General features: G+C 34.6%; 1 protein-coding gene across 1 annotated transcript in view; it reads right to left on the bottom strand.

Annotated features, from left to right (window-relative positions):
- LOC131846859 (protein real-time-like) overlaps positions 1-18,125 on the bottom strand; it is a 39,153-nt gene extending 21,028 nt beyond the window's left edge. The window contains exons 1-2 of the mRNA XM_059196275.1: positions 18,050-18,125; positions 17,158-17,334 (exon numbers count right to left, since the gene is read on the bottom strand). Of these exons, the coding sequence (XP_059052258.1) occupies positions 17,158-17,334; positions 18,050-18,125 (253 nt within the window). The remainder of the gene's footprint in view (positions 1-17,157; positions 17,335-18,049) is intronic.
- Positions 18,126-18,904: the final 779 nt, after the last annotated feature.

An 18,904-nucleotide genomic window follows, 5' to 3' on the forward strand; every position in this document is an offset into this window, starting at 1 on the left:
ATGTAAATAATAAAATGTGAAGAAATTGTGATTGTTATTAATTTTTTTTTTAAGTTTGTCAGAACAGGGAAGCAACATTTGACATTTATTATTATTTAACATTGGACATTGACTTTAATTTTTGTAATTTATATTGTAAAATTTTAAGTTGGGCTAAACTGGGCTTGTATCCAGAGCCGTAAAACAAATTAATAAAAAAAATCGCCAAATTTGTCTCGCAATCGGCCAATTTCAGGTTTAAAGAAAAAACACACACACGATATACGATTTTATCATAAAAAAGTGTCAAAAAACAATATTTTCACTGAACGTCAACGTCATGTTTCCGGCAAGATCTTTCGTTTTACATTATGTTATCTGTGGTTTTGTTCTCTGTGATGGATACCTCATTGGCGCAAACGCACGCGATGTGTTGATTGGTTGTTAGCTAGTGAAATGAAAAGATGGCGAATGGCGCAAACGCACGCGATGTGTTGATTGGTTGTTAGCTAGTGAAATGAAAAGATGACGAATAAGGATTCAACCGCATAAAGATAACCTTGTATTTCCATTTTGAACCCCTTACAACCCTTTTTACGCATTAAAAAGTAGCCTATGTCCTTCCTCTGCGTCTAGACTATCTGCGTACTAAATTTCATTTAAATCGGTTCAGTAGTTTTGGCGTGAAAGCGAGACAGACAGACAGACAGACAGACAGAGTTACTTTCGCATTTATAATATTAGTAAGGATGTGTTATTCTGATGTGAGAGCTATATTACTGTAAAGTTTCATCAAAATCCGTTAGTTTTTGCGTGAAAGAGTAACAAACATACATCACAAACTTTCGCGTTTATAATATTTATATTCTACTAGCTGTTCCCGCGACTTCGTCCGCGTGTAATTTAACTTTATTTTTCTAAAATAAAAGTAGCCTTGTTACTCCTTATTACATCAGCTACCGGCCAAAAAAAGTCCCGTCAAAATCGGTCCAGCCATTTCAGAGGTTAGCCGGGACAAACAGACAAAAATTGTAAAAAATGTTATTTTGGTGTATGTACCCTATTTATAATCATATGCATATAGTAAAAAACGGTTACATCAATATTACAAACAGACACTCCAATTTTATTTATATGTATAGATATACTAAAACTAACACAATTAATATAGCTAATTCGGTTCATATTAACAATGTTACTAATTATTAAATTTTAGATTACATTAAACCTCCGCTTTTTGAAAGTTTGCTGAATGTATGGCTCTTGTATGATTAACTCCCAAGTTTTAACAAGCAAGGTTAACCAAGAGTAATTTAATAAAGTTTCCTCGGGTACCCTTCAAACTTAAGTTATCGAGTGTTGAAACTACCCTTTAAACTGGCACCGAAGGGGGGCAACCCTGACCTGAGGACTTCCAAGACTTGCAAGAACTGCGTCGAGAATCATGTAATTAGCTGGTACATATATATCTTATTAATTACTCTTGCACGCAAAAACTATTGAACGGATTTTGATGAAATTTAACAGTAATATAGCTAGAGATACATCAGAATAACATATAGGCTATAAATTTCCCGCGGGCATAGCTAGTAATAATATAACTGTTTATTGGATATAGAAAAATGTTTACAAAAAAACTTTACATAAATGTGCTAAACAAAAGGCGGCCCAGCGGCGATTCTGAGGAGATTTTGTTATTGTTGAAAACTATTTTTATACCTTTTTTATTATCTATGTTTTTTTATAATATTATATTGTTTTTATATGACATAAGTCAATTTAATACAAAAAATATTCTACAACTGCAACGGTGCCGTTTTACTTTTTGCTCGACATCTTGATCTCCAACCTTTCACAGTTATCTTACTAAATTTACCAAAAACTACAACTTTAAAAGTATTGATACAGCGCCATCTATTATTTAATTAATTAATTAATTAGCAATAATTGATGGCTATTTTAAATTTAAGAAAAAAAATATTTTTTCCCCCTTAGGAAAAGTTGCATTTCTTTAAGTGAATAAAGGGAATAAATTTAGTATAATTTCTTATATAATTTTAAATACGCCTTCTACTATAATTTATTTATTTATTAATAATAATATCTTAGGACAATTCAAACAGCGCCATCTAGTCCCAGGCTAAGCAGAGCTTGTGTTATAGGTACTAGACAACTGATAGAAATACCAGGATATATTTCTTTGTATATCATATAAATAGACAACACCCAGATCGATACATACAATCCTACTCTAAATACGAATGTTTGTACCGTATGAGTCCCCTCCGATCGATCCCCCGTCCGATTCAACGGGGATCGATGTTACGACGGCCTGAGCCGAGGTTCGAACCCCTAGTGGTGCCCTCAGACTAAAGTCGTATGTGTCTGGCGGGAGTTCGCCTTCAGCCGCTCCATAAGTCCTTCCGCGGGTTTGGAGTGCCATCTGCACTCGCCCCCTATCGTCCGGTGAAGCTGTAAAGGCCATCTGCGGCCAACAGCATTAGAGTAGTCCGAAAAAAAAAACCGTGTGGGAAATCGAACCTGCTACCATCGGAAGTAAGGCGGTGTGCACAACATCTACACCACTGAGGCCGTCAAAAACATTATACAACAAATAGTAAGTGTAGACAAAATAAATAAAAATGTATATTACGACTCGAGTATAAAAGATGCTGTAACATCTGCCGGAGATCGCGTCTCAAGGATTACGTTCAATTGTACGGGCAACCCGCACCTAATTTATTGCGAATCCACCCTTGATCCAGGGATCGATTGCAGAACTCCCGGTAATATTTCCACTTGTGAAACCCTGTTCGTTACGACCCATATATATTTTATTGCGCTTCGTCGACAGCCTTCGTGGTTTAGCGGTTTAGTACAATTCTTTACTTATGATAGTCGCGGGTTCGATTCGTCGGTACATATATTTATATTCTTGAGTATGATTGTTTGTATTAATCTGGGTGTTTTCTATGTATATAATTTTACCTCCGATGGTCGCGGGTTTGATTCTCGTACGGTACAAATATTTGTAAGTATTCTAAAGTATGATTCTTTGTATTGGTCACATATATGAGAGTGACTAAAATATGAGTTCAATTAAATATGACGGCATCGGTCTAGCGGTTTAGCACACCGCCTTACTACCAATAGTTGCGGGTTCGATTCCTCGCACGTCACAAACATTTGTATTCATGAGTATGATTGTTTGTATAGGTATAAGTGTTTTCTATGTATATGTAAAAAAAGTATATACATATTCGTATCAGTTGTCTATATCTAAACACAAGCTCTACTTAGCTTGTGAACTGTCCAAAAAAAAATGAAACGAACTAAAATTAAAATAATACCAACTTTGACAACGGCGTGTTACGTAATTTATTGTTACATAAATTTTGTTATCGGCTAGACTCGAACTAACAATCTTTGGGATTTATGTAGAGGTACTATACCACTAAGCCACAAGGGTCTTCTCTCTGTTTTGAATTTTAATTTTAATTAATTCAATACAAACAAAAAGTAAACAGAATCCATATTAAAAACCAATTCACCGCAAATCCCTCAGAAACCTCCAATCAATGAACGAACCAATCCCCTCAAAAGAATAAGGTCGTATGTCTAAAATCAATCATTGAACATGCAACCTTGCTGTAGAAAACTACAATTTCTCCATTCCTATTGTTTCCAAATACAGCAAGGTTGCATTTCGATTGCCCATTCCTGGAACGCATTCGATTCACGGCCTTTATGTGATCAAATACATATGAATATCTAAAGTATATGACAATAAGGTTCAATATCGTTACAATTGAGATGGTATCGTACGCTATTTAATATAGAGAGACACAGTTCTATATGAATGTGAACGCAGAAGCATATAGTACTTTGTGTAAGTTAGCAGTTTGGAACACTGAAGGTCAAGGTCGACAGGTCGAGGGAGCTGGATCATTGATACTGAAGTATAATTTAAATTTGTCTACTAGCTAACCGCCCCGGATTCACTCGTGTGCAATTATTATAATTTTTTTCGGACTACTCTAATGCTGTTGGCCGCAGTTGGCCTTTACAGCTTCACCGGACGATAGGGGGCGAGTGCAGATGGCACTCCAAACTCTCGGATAGACTTATGGAGCGGCTGAAGGCCAACTCCTGCCTGGCAGATACGACTTTAGTCTGAGAGCTCATTGTTTTCTTGATTTAATTGATTGATTTTAAAAATATGAAAGCGTAGCGGTTTTTGTATTGATTGCCGCATGCATTCTTATGTAAAATGTGAATACTATAACTATCAGATGGCAATTGTAAGTAGCTTTGACGTAGTCTAGTGTTTTGAGTAGTCATGCTCACTAAAATGTCCAGACTTGTGGCGGCGTAGTGGGCCGGGTCATTGGGCTCCCTAAAATATGGTCGAGCGCAGTGATGGCTGGCTCATCCGTCATACTCGTGAACGGGTGCTGCTTGTAGGGACTGGTCTGCTCTAATCACTATGACTGATTTCCTCTTATTAATTGTTTAACCAGTTGGTTATATATTCAATATTTTTTCTATTTGAGTATTTAATAGAATTAGTGCTAATTAGTGGTTTGTATTCACACACTTAAACTTAAAAATGTAAAGTAATAATAAAATTATTTAAAAGAGCAACACGCAAGTTTCTTGCTCGTTCTTCTTGTGATGAGACAGCTTTCCGAACGAGCGGTAGATTAAAAAATGTAATGACTATTCAAAAATGCTTCAATGTAAGTTTATTTGAATAAATGATTTTCTATTTCTATTTCTAAAGAGCACCGCTAGGGGTTTGAATCTACACTCAGTTCGATGTAATTTCGATCCCCGTTTGAATTGGATTGATCGATCAGCGAGCGGCGACCGGGGGCGCCGGTATGGAGCGCCCGGGTGTGCGCAGGCCTCTCCCTGCCCAAACACATCTGGTTGGAGACTGATAGTGCAGCTTTAAATGATCTCTATCACAATAATACACCCGCGGAAGGACCTATGAAGTGGCTGAAGATCAACTCCTGCCTGACGGATACGACTATAGATTGAGGCCATTGCTAGGAGATCGAAGGGTTCTGGACTCGGGCCGTAGTAATTTCGATCCGCGTTTGAATTGAAAGGAATTATTATAGAGATCGAGGTACTGTAAGTATATGTAATTAGTAAAAATCACGAGATCTTACCACGTTTTATATTTATTTACTGAGTTCCCGATATTTCGGCAGTGTTTCAACCGCCATGATCACGGGTAAACTGAGTACAGTTAGTAAGTGTTGAGAAACTCTTTTAATATTAATATATTTAAAGGTATTTTTTCTATACTGTAATCTATATATATAAATACAAAAGTAGTGTCTGTTTGTAATATTGAAATAACCGTTTCTTACTACATACATATGAATATAAAATACGGTACATACCTAGGAAAATATTTTTTTTTACAATTATTGTCTGTCTGTTTGTTCCGGCTAATCTCTGAAATGGCTGGACCTATTTTGACGGGACTTTTATTGGCAGGTATCTGATATAATAAGGAGTAACTTAGGCTATATTTATTTCAGAAAAAATCTTTTATTATAGAAAAATAAAGTAAAATTCCACGCGGACGAAGTCGCGGGTACAGCAAATTTAAGAATTAGCTGTACCCACGACTTACTACTACATATAAAGAGACAAACTCATATGTTATATATAAAATTCTCGTGTCACAGTTTTCGTTCCCATACTCCTCCGAAACGGCTTGACCGATTCTCATTAAATCTTGTGAGCGTATTGAGTAGGTCTGAGAATCGGCCAACATCTATTTTTCATCCCCCTAAATGTTAGGCAAAACAACGTTTGCCGGGACAGCTAGTATTCTATAATATACTCATATATTGATCACACAATATTGGTGACCTTTGTAAAGTACCGCAGCCCGCAATCTGTGATATTCTGTAGCCAATTCATCTAAGAAAATCCCCAACGACACAGAACTCTGAATGTATATACACTTTCATATTACGTTTATGTAATCATGAAATAATATTATTCTTGAGTTTTCTACGGTAAATGAACGTGCCAGGACTTTAAGAATACAATGGTTGGGGTTAAATTTGAATCAAATCAAATCGAAAATCATTTATTCATGTAGGACATTTTAGCTGCTTATGAACGTATTTTTTTTTCCATTAATATTTTCCCTACCATCCAATTTACTATACAGATTAGATTGAGAAGAACTGGCGAGAATCTCAACTCAATTTCTTTTTTTTTTATCTTAATAAGTCAAAATTATAAAATATTTATTCATACAGAATTGATCGAGGATAGAGAGGTTTGGAGGCGGTAGGGGGAAGGTCTTATGTCAACAGTGGGACCCTAATTAAGCTATAAAAAACTGTCACTTTCATCATCATCATCTGCTTCTTCCTTATCCCATTTATTTGTGATCGTCGTAATATGTTTTTCTCTTCCATTCATCCCTGTTCGCAGTCATCTCGTCATTTACTCCCTTTCTTACCATATCATCTTTCACACAGTCCATCCATCTCTTTTTCGGCTTTCCTGTGCCCTTATCTACATTCATATATAACACCTTCCTTAAAATATTATTATTATACATTAAATGTATAAAATGTATGTATTTACGAAATATATATATATATATATATATATATATATATGTATTCGTATCAGTTATCTAATACCAATAACTCAAATTTCAAATTCAAATTCAAAAATCATTTATTCATGTAGGACATTTTAGCCGCTTATGAACGTCAAATTTTTACATTATAATTTTATTTTTTTCCCTACCGTCCAGTTCGGTATATAGATCCAATTGAGAAGAACTGGCAAGAAACTCAATTGAATTACTTTTTTTTTTTAAAGCCAGTTTATTTACAATGTATATTTATATAGGTGTCTATGTCTAACATTAAATGAAAATTCAGTGCATGAACAACTATTGCCATGCACACTCGTCATTCAAGTAATCGTTTAGTGAGTAATAGGCTTTGCTCAGTAAATATGATTTAACAGATGTTTTGAATTTATTTAAGGGTAATTCCAACATATCCTTTGGTATCTTATTGTAAATTTTTATACCTATTCCCATAAAAGACCTATTAACTTTTTCTAAACGATACTTGGGGACAGCAAGTTTGTCTTTAAATCTTGTATTAATATTATGAATATTGCTGTTTTTTGGAAATAAGTCAAGATTTTTATGAACATATAGGATATTTGAATATATAAATTGAGAAGCAACGGTGAGAATATTTGCCTCTTTGAATTTCTCTCTTAATGAGTCACGACTCTTCATACAGTAGATCGCTCGAACGGCACGTTTTTGTAATATGAATATATTTTTAATATCTGCCGCTTTTCCCCATAGTAATATTCCATAAGAGAGTAAACTATGAAAATAACTAAAATAGACTAATCTAGCAGTATCAGTATCAGTGTACTGTCTAACCTTACGCACGGCAAAAGATGCTGAACTTAGTTTCGCTGCAAGGCTTTGAATTTGTGCACCCCATTGTGTTTTATTATCTAGTGTGATTCCTAGAAAGACAGTAGATTCTATAAATTCGAGAGATTCGTCATTTAATTTAATATTGCAATTAGTATTAAAACTTTTAGACAGAGAGAAATTAACACATTTTGTTTTTTTAGCGTTTAACATAAGATTGTTAGTTGTAAACCAGTGCAGGAGACGCCGCAAAGCACTATTTACATCGTCATAATTATTAGTCATTCTATTAACTTTAAAAATCAATGAAGTATCGTCTGCAAATAATACTATGCCGCATCTATCCTGCATGGCATATGGGAGATCATTAATGTAAACTAGGAATAAAAATGGACCGAGAATAGATCCTTGAGGTACACCCATTTGCACAAGTGACCCGTCAGACGTAGCGTTGCTAACCTTCACTTTCTGTATTCTATCAGATAGATAAGATTTTATTAAATTTAAAGCATGGTCTTTGACGCCATAAAAAGCAAGTTTTTTTAGCAATGTATTATGATCAACGCAATCAAAAGCCTTAGAAAGGTCACAAAAAACACCTATCGCATCCATTTTAGTTTCCCATGCAGCAAATACGTGTCTAAGCAACTCTGCACCTGCGTCTGTAGTTGAACGACCTTTGGAAAAACCGAATTGACTATTGTGGATTAAATTATTTAAATTGAAATAACTGACAAGCTGCATAAGGATTATTTTTTCAAAAATTTTACTGAGTGCTGGGAGTATAGATATAGGTCTATAATTTATTGGGTCACTCCTATCTCCAGATTTAAAAAGCGGTATGATTTTACTAATTTTCATTATGTTAGGAAATTTACCTTCGTCTATACATTTATTGAAAATAAAAGCAAGAGAGGGCGCAATAATTTCCATTATACTATCTAGTATTTTAACAGATATACCCCATAGATCCTCTGTTTTTTTATTATTAAGCTGTTTGAATATTTTCATTATTTCTACTGATGATGTATGTCTAAAGTTAAATACAGCTGATGACTTGCTAACATTGTCTGTTAGTAAAGTTTCAGCAGCAGACGGGGAAGATTTTAGAGCCTGTGTCGTAATTAATGGAATATTAGTGAAATAAGATTCGAATGTATCCGCGACCTCTGTGTCGGAATTTACCAATTTGTTATTAATATTTAAAGCTATTTTACTATTTTGAAAATTAACTTTTCCAGTTTCGCTATTTATTACTTTCCAAGTGGCTTTTATTTTATCTTTAGATTTAGTTATTATTTTACCTAAATAGAGAGACTTAGCTGTATGACAAACCTTTTTAAATATTTTCGAATAAGATTTTACATGTTCATGAAATAAGGGATCGGATATATAGCTTCGTTTTTCGTAAAGTTCGTAAAGATTAGCCCTAGACTTATAAATACCAAACGTGGCCCAGTCACAAAACTTTGATTTTACACTAGTTGAAAAGGTTTTTGTTTTAAATTCACTGCTAGCTTCATGTTCAATTAAATTAAAAATATGTTCACATACAATGTCCGGGTCATATTGAGGTACTATGACACTAGATATTTTATGTTCAATTTTATTTTTAAAATGTGCCAAATTCTTTTGTGTTATTTGTCTGCATGTAATTGTTTGAGTCCCTTTGGATCCCTTAGTTTCAATTATAACTTTTTGTCCATAATGATCAGATCCAAGACAGTCGAAATTCATTTTCACCTTTACTTCACAATTACAAAAAACATTATCTATACAAGTGGCAGAATTTCCTGCGACCCTAGTGGGTTCTAAAAAAAGATTGTGCAAATTAAATGATTTAAATAAGTTAATCAATCTTAAGCTTATTGAGCATTCCGATAATAAATCAACATTAAAATCGCCACATACAAATAATGTTTTATTCCTCCGTGCGACTCGTCTCAATGCTTCCTCCATAGCCAGTTCAAAAGAATCAAAACAAGCCGATGGCGGACGATAAACGCAAATTATTATACAAGTAACTAATTCTACGCAAGATAGTTCAATTGTTTGCTCAATAGAAATATTTACAATGTCTTGACGGTTTTTATATTCTACATCATTTTTTAAAATAATAATTGACCCGCCATGAATGGCATTGTTCCTAGCAAAAAAACTAGCTATATTATAATGTTCAAAAGGACAAATTATTTCATATTGTTTAAGCCAATGTTCTGTCAGACATAACACCCGTACATTGTTAGATTCTAAGAATAGACTTAATTCTAATTCTTTGCTGGAGAAGCCACGAATATTTTGATGAATAATGACCATATCCTGTGGCTTAACCAATGTCGTAGATGTTAGTTTAAATTAACACATGTCACATTATTAGTATTATTACTAATATTACTAATTAAATCCGTTATACTACTTATAATGGGATCATAAATGTTATACGCTAGTAAACTAGCAATAGTCTTTTTTTGTTTTTTAGGAAGATAAAAATTACCTCCCGTCATATAATAATTTGTAACAAATTTGTTACTTTCAAAATAAAATATATCATTACAATGATATGTCATCGAATAAATTAAATTATTTATACTATAAATGAACTTATTCTGTTCATTAGTCAGGGATTGAGAGTAGGGAAATGCGCATAATAATATTTTACCTATACCAAGCTCCACTATATTATATAATGATTTTATTAAATTAACTATATCAGATTTACGCATATGCAAACAATTCCCTAACGCTATTACTAGGGTCGTGTGAATATCATATTTTTCATTTACTATATTTCTTATAATCTTATATATACCTGATCCCGGAAAACAATTATTTATTACTTGTTGCGAGAGACAGTTCGATAATAAATTACCTAAATCCTTGCCAAATTCATCTGAATAAATAATTGTTCTCCTGATGGTTTCATGTACAGTGCTGCATTTATTTACTTTTGTACTGTTTCGTGTGGGTAAACATGAAACGTCTGGTTCCGTGACGGATGAGATATCAATGTTCAACTGATTATGGTGGGACGGTTGGATATAGTTATCAGACTCTGGTGAATTACAGTGACATCTATCCGTAAGAGAAACAAACCGCTCCATGTTGTAGTTACCTAATTTTATTAAATTATCCAACTGATCAGAATATTCATGTATTTCATTCTTAGCTGATTCGTATTTCAAAGATAAATTGGACAACGAGTTCTCTAATAGTTTAATTTTTTGTGATAATTCATCTATTTCTAAATCTTTGTTATATATTTTTTCTTTACAATTATTTAATTCTATTGATAAGTCAATTTTTTGCTTCCTAGTAATAATTGATTTTAAACACTTTTTATGACTTTTCACTAAATTTTCTGATTTTCGAATAAATTTATTTAATTTTATATATTTTTTTAACTTCTTACTACTATTAATAGGTACTTTATTAGGACTATAGGAGCTTGGTGTATTTGTCAAATCTATGGTCACAAGGGGCAGAGCAGATGTTTGATCACTAGTAGTATTTAAAACACAAGCTTTAGCTAGCTTAACTTGGGCCTACCTAGATGGCGCTGTGTGAATTGTCCTGAGATTATTATTATTATAAAAATGATATATTCTACCCAAAATTATTTTAAAAAATCTTTAATTCCAACAATATTAAAGCAAGAACAATCACAACTCTACTATATTTTTCCCACAAAACTAATAATATCTCGGTACAATTCACACAGCGCCATCTAGCCCAAAACTAAGCAGAGCTTGTGTTATGGGTACTAGACAACTGATACAAACACTGATACTTTTGTTGTAAATACATATATATATATAAAGAAAACACGCAAAACGATAGAAACAATCATACTCATGAATACAAATGTTTATACCGTGTGAGGAATCAAACCCGCGACCATTGGCAGTAAGGTGGTGTGTTAAACCGCGAGACCACCGAGGCCGTCAAAAAGCCATTAACACAGCAGGACATTAACTAAAATGAATCACAGCTTCATCAACAGGACTCTTGCTGTGATCGTACTGGTTCAATGGAATAACTCAATAGTCGCTCATTAGTTCAATTGTACAACTCAATACTGTCCCTAGTGGATTAGTTCTAGTTATTTTCAATCATTCGTGTTGAATATACATTATTTAAATTATTAAACGGGTCTTACTAAACGAATAATTTTATGGCAAATAAAGGTATTTACCTCCAGTACTACTTATGAGTTGGCATTAGCTGCCTTTACGCAGGAAAGAGTTGCCTTTACGCAGGAAAGAGATGCCTTTACGCAGGAAAAAGATGCCTTTACGCAGTAAAGAGATACCTTTACGCAGGAAAGAGCTGCCTTTACGCAGGAAAGAGCTGCCTTTACGCAGGAAAGAGCTGCCTTTACGCAGTAAAGAGATGCCTTTACGCAGGAAAGAGAACCTTTACGCAGGAAAGAGATACCTTTACACAGGAAAGAGTATGTAAAGATTGACAAAAGCTGCCTTTACACGTAGCCTTTTCATGCGCGACTCACCTTTAGCGCGGAAAAGAGTGTGTATGTTAAGGTACAGAAAGAGATCGAGAAAGTGCGGGAGCTACGTCCGCTCGCGTACCCGATATGCACACAACGGACAGTTCTGATAATAGATTCTACATCTATTTTTCATACACCTCACTGATAAGGGTGGGTCACCCTTTATTACTGTGATATATATATATAAATGATTGCTGTTCGTTAGTGTCGCTAAAACTCGAGAACGGCTGAACCTATTTGGCTAACTTTAGTCTTAAAATATACGTGTAAGTCCAGGGAAGGATTATACTGTGATAAAATATGAAGAAATTGCATGGAGAATAGTAAAAACAACAATTTTATTTTCCCATACAAACTGTCAAATAGGGTTAGAAATTTATTGTGTAGCTAACCTACTAAAAACTTTTACGTATTTATTTTTGAGGCGGAACTAAGAACGCGGGGTCGGAGCAAGGCTAGTTGTGATTCAAAATATAAATATAATAAATTGAAAAATACAACTAAATATTTTCACTCTTTACGATCAACCCCTATTTTTATATAGCAATATTAGTACTTAAATTTATATGGCAAAATAACCTTAGCTGGGTCAATAAGTAAATTTATATTATTATAGAATAGAATAGAAAATCATTTATTCAAATAAACTTACATTGAAACATTTTTGAATAGTCATCACATTTTTTTTAATCTACCGCTCATTCGGAAAGCTGTCTCATCACAAGAAGAACGAGCAAGAAACTTGCGTGTTGCACTTTTAAATAATTTTATTCTTTACAATTTATGTTTGTGAATACAATCTACCGATTAGCACTAATTCAAATAAAAAATCAAATGGAAAAAATATTGAATACACAACAACTGGTTAAACAATTAATAAGATGAAATCAGTCATAGTGATTAGAGCAGACCAGTCCTAACAAGCAGCACCCGTTCACGAGTATGACGAATGAGCCAGCCATCACTGCGCTCGACCATATTTTAGGGAGCCCAATGACCAGGCCCACCACGCCGCCACAAGTCTGGACATTTTAGGGAGCATGACTACTCAAAATATAGATAGATGTATATACGTTTTAAAATAAAGCGAATTACAAGACCCAACGGTTTATCGTGTTATTTGTGAACAAAAGCCGTTCATATTTTATTCATATTGTGATTTATGCGGGATGGCATAGGACTTATCGTGTACATAATATAGCTCTTAGCTTTATAGCGCATTTACATACATATGAATAAACAAGGTAAATATTATAACCTCGGTACGGAAAAATGATTATGTTCACATAACTCTTACCAATGTAGACTTATAACTTCAAAGTCAAAACGTATAAAGTCGCCTCTATTTGGATACATATTTATTAACTTATCTAATTAAAACCATTATGGTAGACCTAGAAGCGGTTTTTTCCTGGAAACCATCGTGCTAAATTACCATTTGCCAAGATGTGCTAACTGACCTGACTTTATGCTTATCATCCTCCACTGGAGCCTCGCCAGCGTAAACCGTTAGCACAGGCATCATTTCATTATCATCCATGAAAAAATAAATCTATATAACTTGTGGTGTATCATCAAAATCACCGACGAAGTGAAGCGGGTACTTCGAAGTGTCATAGCCAAAGTCATGGATCAACATACTACCATGGTCTCTAGGACTCTCTTAACCTTCCTACTCAAGTACTTGTTAAAATAATTTATGACAATTATCACGTACCTTTAGGGACCATTCTAATTCCTTTGCTTCATCACATAAAAAAAGAAACAAACAAAAATATACAAATGCTATATTTACACTTTATCACTATCTCCTTCTCTCGCCGAGTAAGAATGAGAGTGGAGCAGTCAAGGCCAGCAGTAACACCATTAGAAAAACCAACACCAATAGCAAACTATCCCACCTCAAGAACCCAATACCTGGTTGATCTGGCTGACAACCACATGACTTGAAGTCTTTAATCTTCAAGGTATCATCAGAACTGAGGTCAGGCATTGATAAATATGGACGTTCACTCTCTACTTTGGAGTTTTTTGAGCCTGAACGGTGAATACTTTTAGATGAACTTGAATTCTTTAACGTGGATGATTCATCATCTTTGCGTCGGTCACGACTGAAGATTCTGCTTTTCGTCATCTTGTTTAAGCTTGTGCCACTAGGTCGAAGGTTTAAACGGGTTCGGCTGGAATGGGAGGTGCTTGCGATGGGCAGTGTGAAGTTCTTTCTTGTGCAATTAGGGGATGTAGATCGGGAAGGGATGGGATCGTTGGAGGTGCCTGGGAACAAACGGATGTTTGGATAAGGTAAGGTAAGGATAACTGTAAAATCGGGTAATATTTTTAACGGATGATAATGAAAACGGATGTGTAGGTAAGGTAAGGATTATGACTTGTAAATTCAGGTATATATTTAATGGATGATAATGTAATGGCGCACCCGCTTGCGCTAATGATTTACGTTGGCGGGGCACCAGTGGAGGATGATAAGTTGAACGATGAACTATCTGAGGTCAGATAAGTTAGCCCATCGAGATTTTATCACGTGGACTGATGACCCTACTGTACCATAGATTGCTAGCAATGGGGTTATCAGTCCACATTACTCTCCCAGAATTGGGTGTTACCATTTTTTCATCAAGAGAAGTCTTGATTCCGATGTTATGAAACTGGCGTAACTGTTTTAAAGATGATACACTAACAACCGAGTTCTAATACTCCAACCTGATTTTGTGCAATACAACTATTGCAGTACTATATTTTTTCAATTATATAAAGCATATAGTTCTCAGATTCCTTATAGAATTAAAAAAAATATAAGTTTTTTTTTTAAGTTAAACAAATAGTTTTTCTAATGAAATACATCTATTGTTTCTTAGATTCCTATAAAAAAATTGTAAGTATTTTTTAAGTTTGTATAGCTTATACATATACGAGCCACATCTCGCGGCTCTGCATAATATACATACATACATACAGTCGCCAATAATATAGCTGTTTATAGGTAAAAACAAATAAAAATTTTCAATTATAATTTTTTTGTTAGGTCGGCCAATTCGCGTAGTGTGTAGAGGCGAGGATGATGAAGTTTTTTTTTATTTATCAATAATTAAATATAATTTAGTCGAAAGTCATATAATTCTTCTTTAAAATGTTCGTTTAAAACCTACAAAATCTATTCGAAATAACATGCTATCAAATATTCAAAGTATAATTGTAGACATTGGCTCGAATACTTAACTAGTTTTAAGGCCTCATTTCGGTAAAAATGTGTCGTACACACGAAATTTGGGTCTGAAATAGGGCTGCCAATATTAAGATGTTTTATTTTTAAATTGTATATTGTGATAATGTAATATGCTATCTACAATTACGTAATTAGAACCCAATTTAAAACTTGCCATGTACGAAGTATCCAAAAGTCAAGTACCCACCCATATCAGTTGTCTAGTACCCACAACACAAGCCCTGCTTACCGTGGGACTAGATGGCGCTGTGTTAATTGTCCAGGGTTATTATATATTTATTTGTAATTTTTCCCTACCAAAATCATCATTACATAGTATAAAACAAAGTCGCTGTCGCTGTCCGTCTCTATGTATGCTTAAATCTTTAAAACCACGCAACGGATTTTGAAGCGGTTTTTTTAATAGATAGAGTCATTCAAGAGGAAGGTATTATATATATAATACATGTACACCCGTGCAAAGCTGGGACGAGTAGCTAGTTAATATCGCTGTCGCTGTCCGTCTCTATGTATGCTTAAATCTTTAAAACCACGCAACGGATTTTGAGAGTTTTTTTTTTAATAGATAGAGTGATTCAAGAGGAACGTTTATATATATAATATATGTACACCCGTGCGAATTCGGGGCGAGTAGGTATTTGATAATAAATGATTTCTATTAAGTAATAATCGATTTATTTAAATAATCTATTATTTATTCACATCCCTAGCTCACAGCTGTCCTAATAAGCAACAAAGTAGTCGATGATACGTTTCACATGCATTGAATATTAATAGACCGATATCCTTAAGGCCATAGTACACGTACAACAATTTTTATATCAGCGATGTAGTTGTACCTAACAATTATTAACTGCCAGTATTTGTGTTATATTAGGTTTTCCCTGCGACATAAGTACATATATATAATACATGTATATCATATAATATACATACAAAACACTCAGACCGATACAAGCTTATGTACAAGCTGCACCCGCGAGTTCGTCCGCGTGGAATTTAACAAACAAGTTTGAGATATTTTCTAAAATAAAAGTAGCCTAAGTTGCTCCTCATTACATCAGCTACCTGCCAATAAAAGTTCCGTCAAAATCGGTCCAGCCATTTCAGAGATTAACCGGAACATACATACGGTCGGACAGACAGACAAATATTGTAAAAAATGTTATAACTATACATAACTAACTAAACATACAATATCTTTATTTTGTAGCTTTAAATATACATGCACTTCCAACCATTACATCACTTCAAATCTGTTATAATATATTTAAATAATAAATATGACAATATATATATTTGTTCTAAAGTTCCTTTCAATCTCTACAATATTATGTTTTTTAAAATTTAGTTGTTTACATTTTGGCGTCAAAATATTTTTTACTTTTTATATGGATTTATGGACACTAAGGAACATCCTATACAGCTATATTGGTATTATAAACTCTTATTATTTTTATTTATCAATATATAAATCGTAAGTTAACAGCAAATATATATGAATACTAGCTGTCGAGGCAAACGTTGTTTTGCCTTAAAATAAAAAAAAAATTTAGGAGTGGACTACCCCTAACATTTAGGGGGATGATAAATAGATGTTGGCCGATTCTCAGACCTACTCAATACGCTCACAAAATTTAATGAGAATCGGTCAAGCCGTTTCGGAGGAGGCTGGGAACGAAAACTGTGACACGAGAATTTTATATATAAGATATAAATACATAACGACCTAAGCATATACATAAATAAATTAAGCGATTAAATATTAAGATGATTGTTTTCGAAACAGCTTTATGTATTGGACATAAATATATTTATGCTATAATAATTATTTTTTAATAAATATATTTTTAAAGTCAATTTTCAGTCCAATCCAACAGTCCAACGGTCCAATGTCATCAGTGAGTCAAGTTACGACATTTCTTCAGGCGCTTTCTCCAGTCAATATAATGATTAATATCATGATTAAATACATACCTGGTTGCGAGTGCCGCTTCGGTTCCGGGACAGGGGTGGGGGACAGGGGCTCAGCGCCGCGGGACACTATCCTCCTGAGTTCCGCGTTGTGTCCCAGGGTATCTGCCTTCCACGGCTTCAGTTCCTTAACACCGTCCGCGTACACTTCCAGCATGAACGACTCGATTAACTCTTTGCCTGGTGGATAAGGAAATTACAATTATAAACTTTATATTTTTACTTCTTATGGATGATAATGGAATGGTATACCCGCATGCGATAACGGTTTACGCTGGCGGGGCACCAGTGGAGGTTGATGAACATGAGGTCAGGTCAGTTAGCTCATCGTGGTAAATTCACCATGAATTTATCACGATGGTTTCCAGGGGAAACCACGTGGCGGTCAACCTGACATAGTACCCGCTTGCGCTAACAGTTTTCGCTGGCGGGACACCAGTGGAAGATAATGAAGGTGAACATGAGGTCAGGTCAACTAGTACGTCGTGGTAAATTCACCATGAATTTATCACGATGGTTTCCAGGGGAAATCACGTGGAGGTCAACCTGACATAGTACCCGCTTGCGCTAACAGTTTATGCTGGCGGGGTACCAATGGAAGATAATGAAGGTGAAAACGAGGTCAGGTCAATTAGTACGTCGTGGTAAATTCACCATGAATTTATCAAGATGGTTTCCAGAGGGAACCACGTGGAGGTCAACCTGACATAGTACCCGCTTGCGCTAACGGTTTTCGCTGGCGCAGCACCAATGGAAGATAATGAAGGTGAACATGAGGTCAGGTCATGAATTTATCACGATGGTCCAGGGGAAACCAGGTGGAGGTCAACACAACATAGCACATTGCTAGCAATGGGATTATTAGTCCATTATTAACAATTCCCTTCACCCTGACCTTCCTCATTAGTGATCAAACTCCGACCGTTAGATCTCCCATATTGAAACACGTGTTTGGCCTTTATTCGAGGCATCATCAGGCAATTAATAGGGTTTCGATATACTTTGGAAACCTGGTCTATCGGACGTAAAGCTAGACCGCTAGACCACCGAGGTCGTCATGTATATATATGTATGTATGTATGATATAATAATAATATAATATCTTTATTGAATAAATAAGAATATTTTTACAAATAAAAAATTGTAAAACATGAATTCTGAGGTCTGAAATAGAAAATACCTGTGTTTATTATTATTATTACTAATAAAATGTACTTAAAAAAAAATTGTCTAAGTTTTTTAGGATATATTATGAAGTTTACGTAGGTTGGTGTAATTGTGTGAGTATGTGTGTGTGTGTGTGTGTGTGTGTGTGTGTGTGTGTGTGTGTGTGTGTGTGTGTGTGTGTGTGTGTGTGTGTGTATGTGTGTGTGAGTGTGAGTGTATATATAATACATCCAATGTAACAACATACAAGCAAACGTCCAAACCAGACAAAATAACATAAAAATGTAACGTGTAATCTTCCAATCAATACTCCAGCTATAAACAAAGGAGAAAAATAAAATTTCTAAGACACGGTTGTTTGTTTGTCTTGGCACCGACTCAAATTCATTCAGACTAGTAATAGAGCTGGTGGAGTTAGATCTAACGATTTCAATACATTTGTACTTCAGCCCTAGTGTATTTGATCACGAGCTGCCGCAAAGCTGCTTCTTGAAATCTTGTAAAAAGTTCCTTATTTATTTATTTATTCGAAACCAACAGCATACACAATACATAATAACAGAAAGTACAAACCAATAGTATA

The sequence above is a fragment of the Achroia grisella genome, unplaced genomic scaffold, assembly GCF_030625045.1.
Source record: "Achroia grisella isolate CSIRO2021 unplaced genomic scaffold, CSIRO_AGI_Agris_v1 utg512, whole genome shotgun sequence".
Taxonomy (NCBI): domain Eukaryota; kingdom Metazoa; phylum Arthropoda; class Insecta; order Lepidoptera; family Pyralidae; genus Achroia; species Achroia grisella.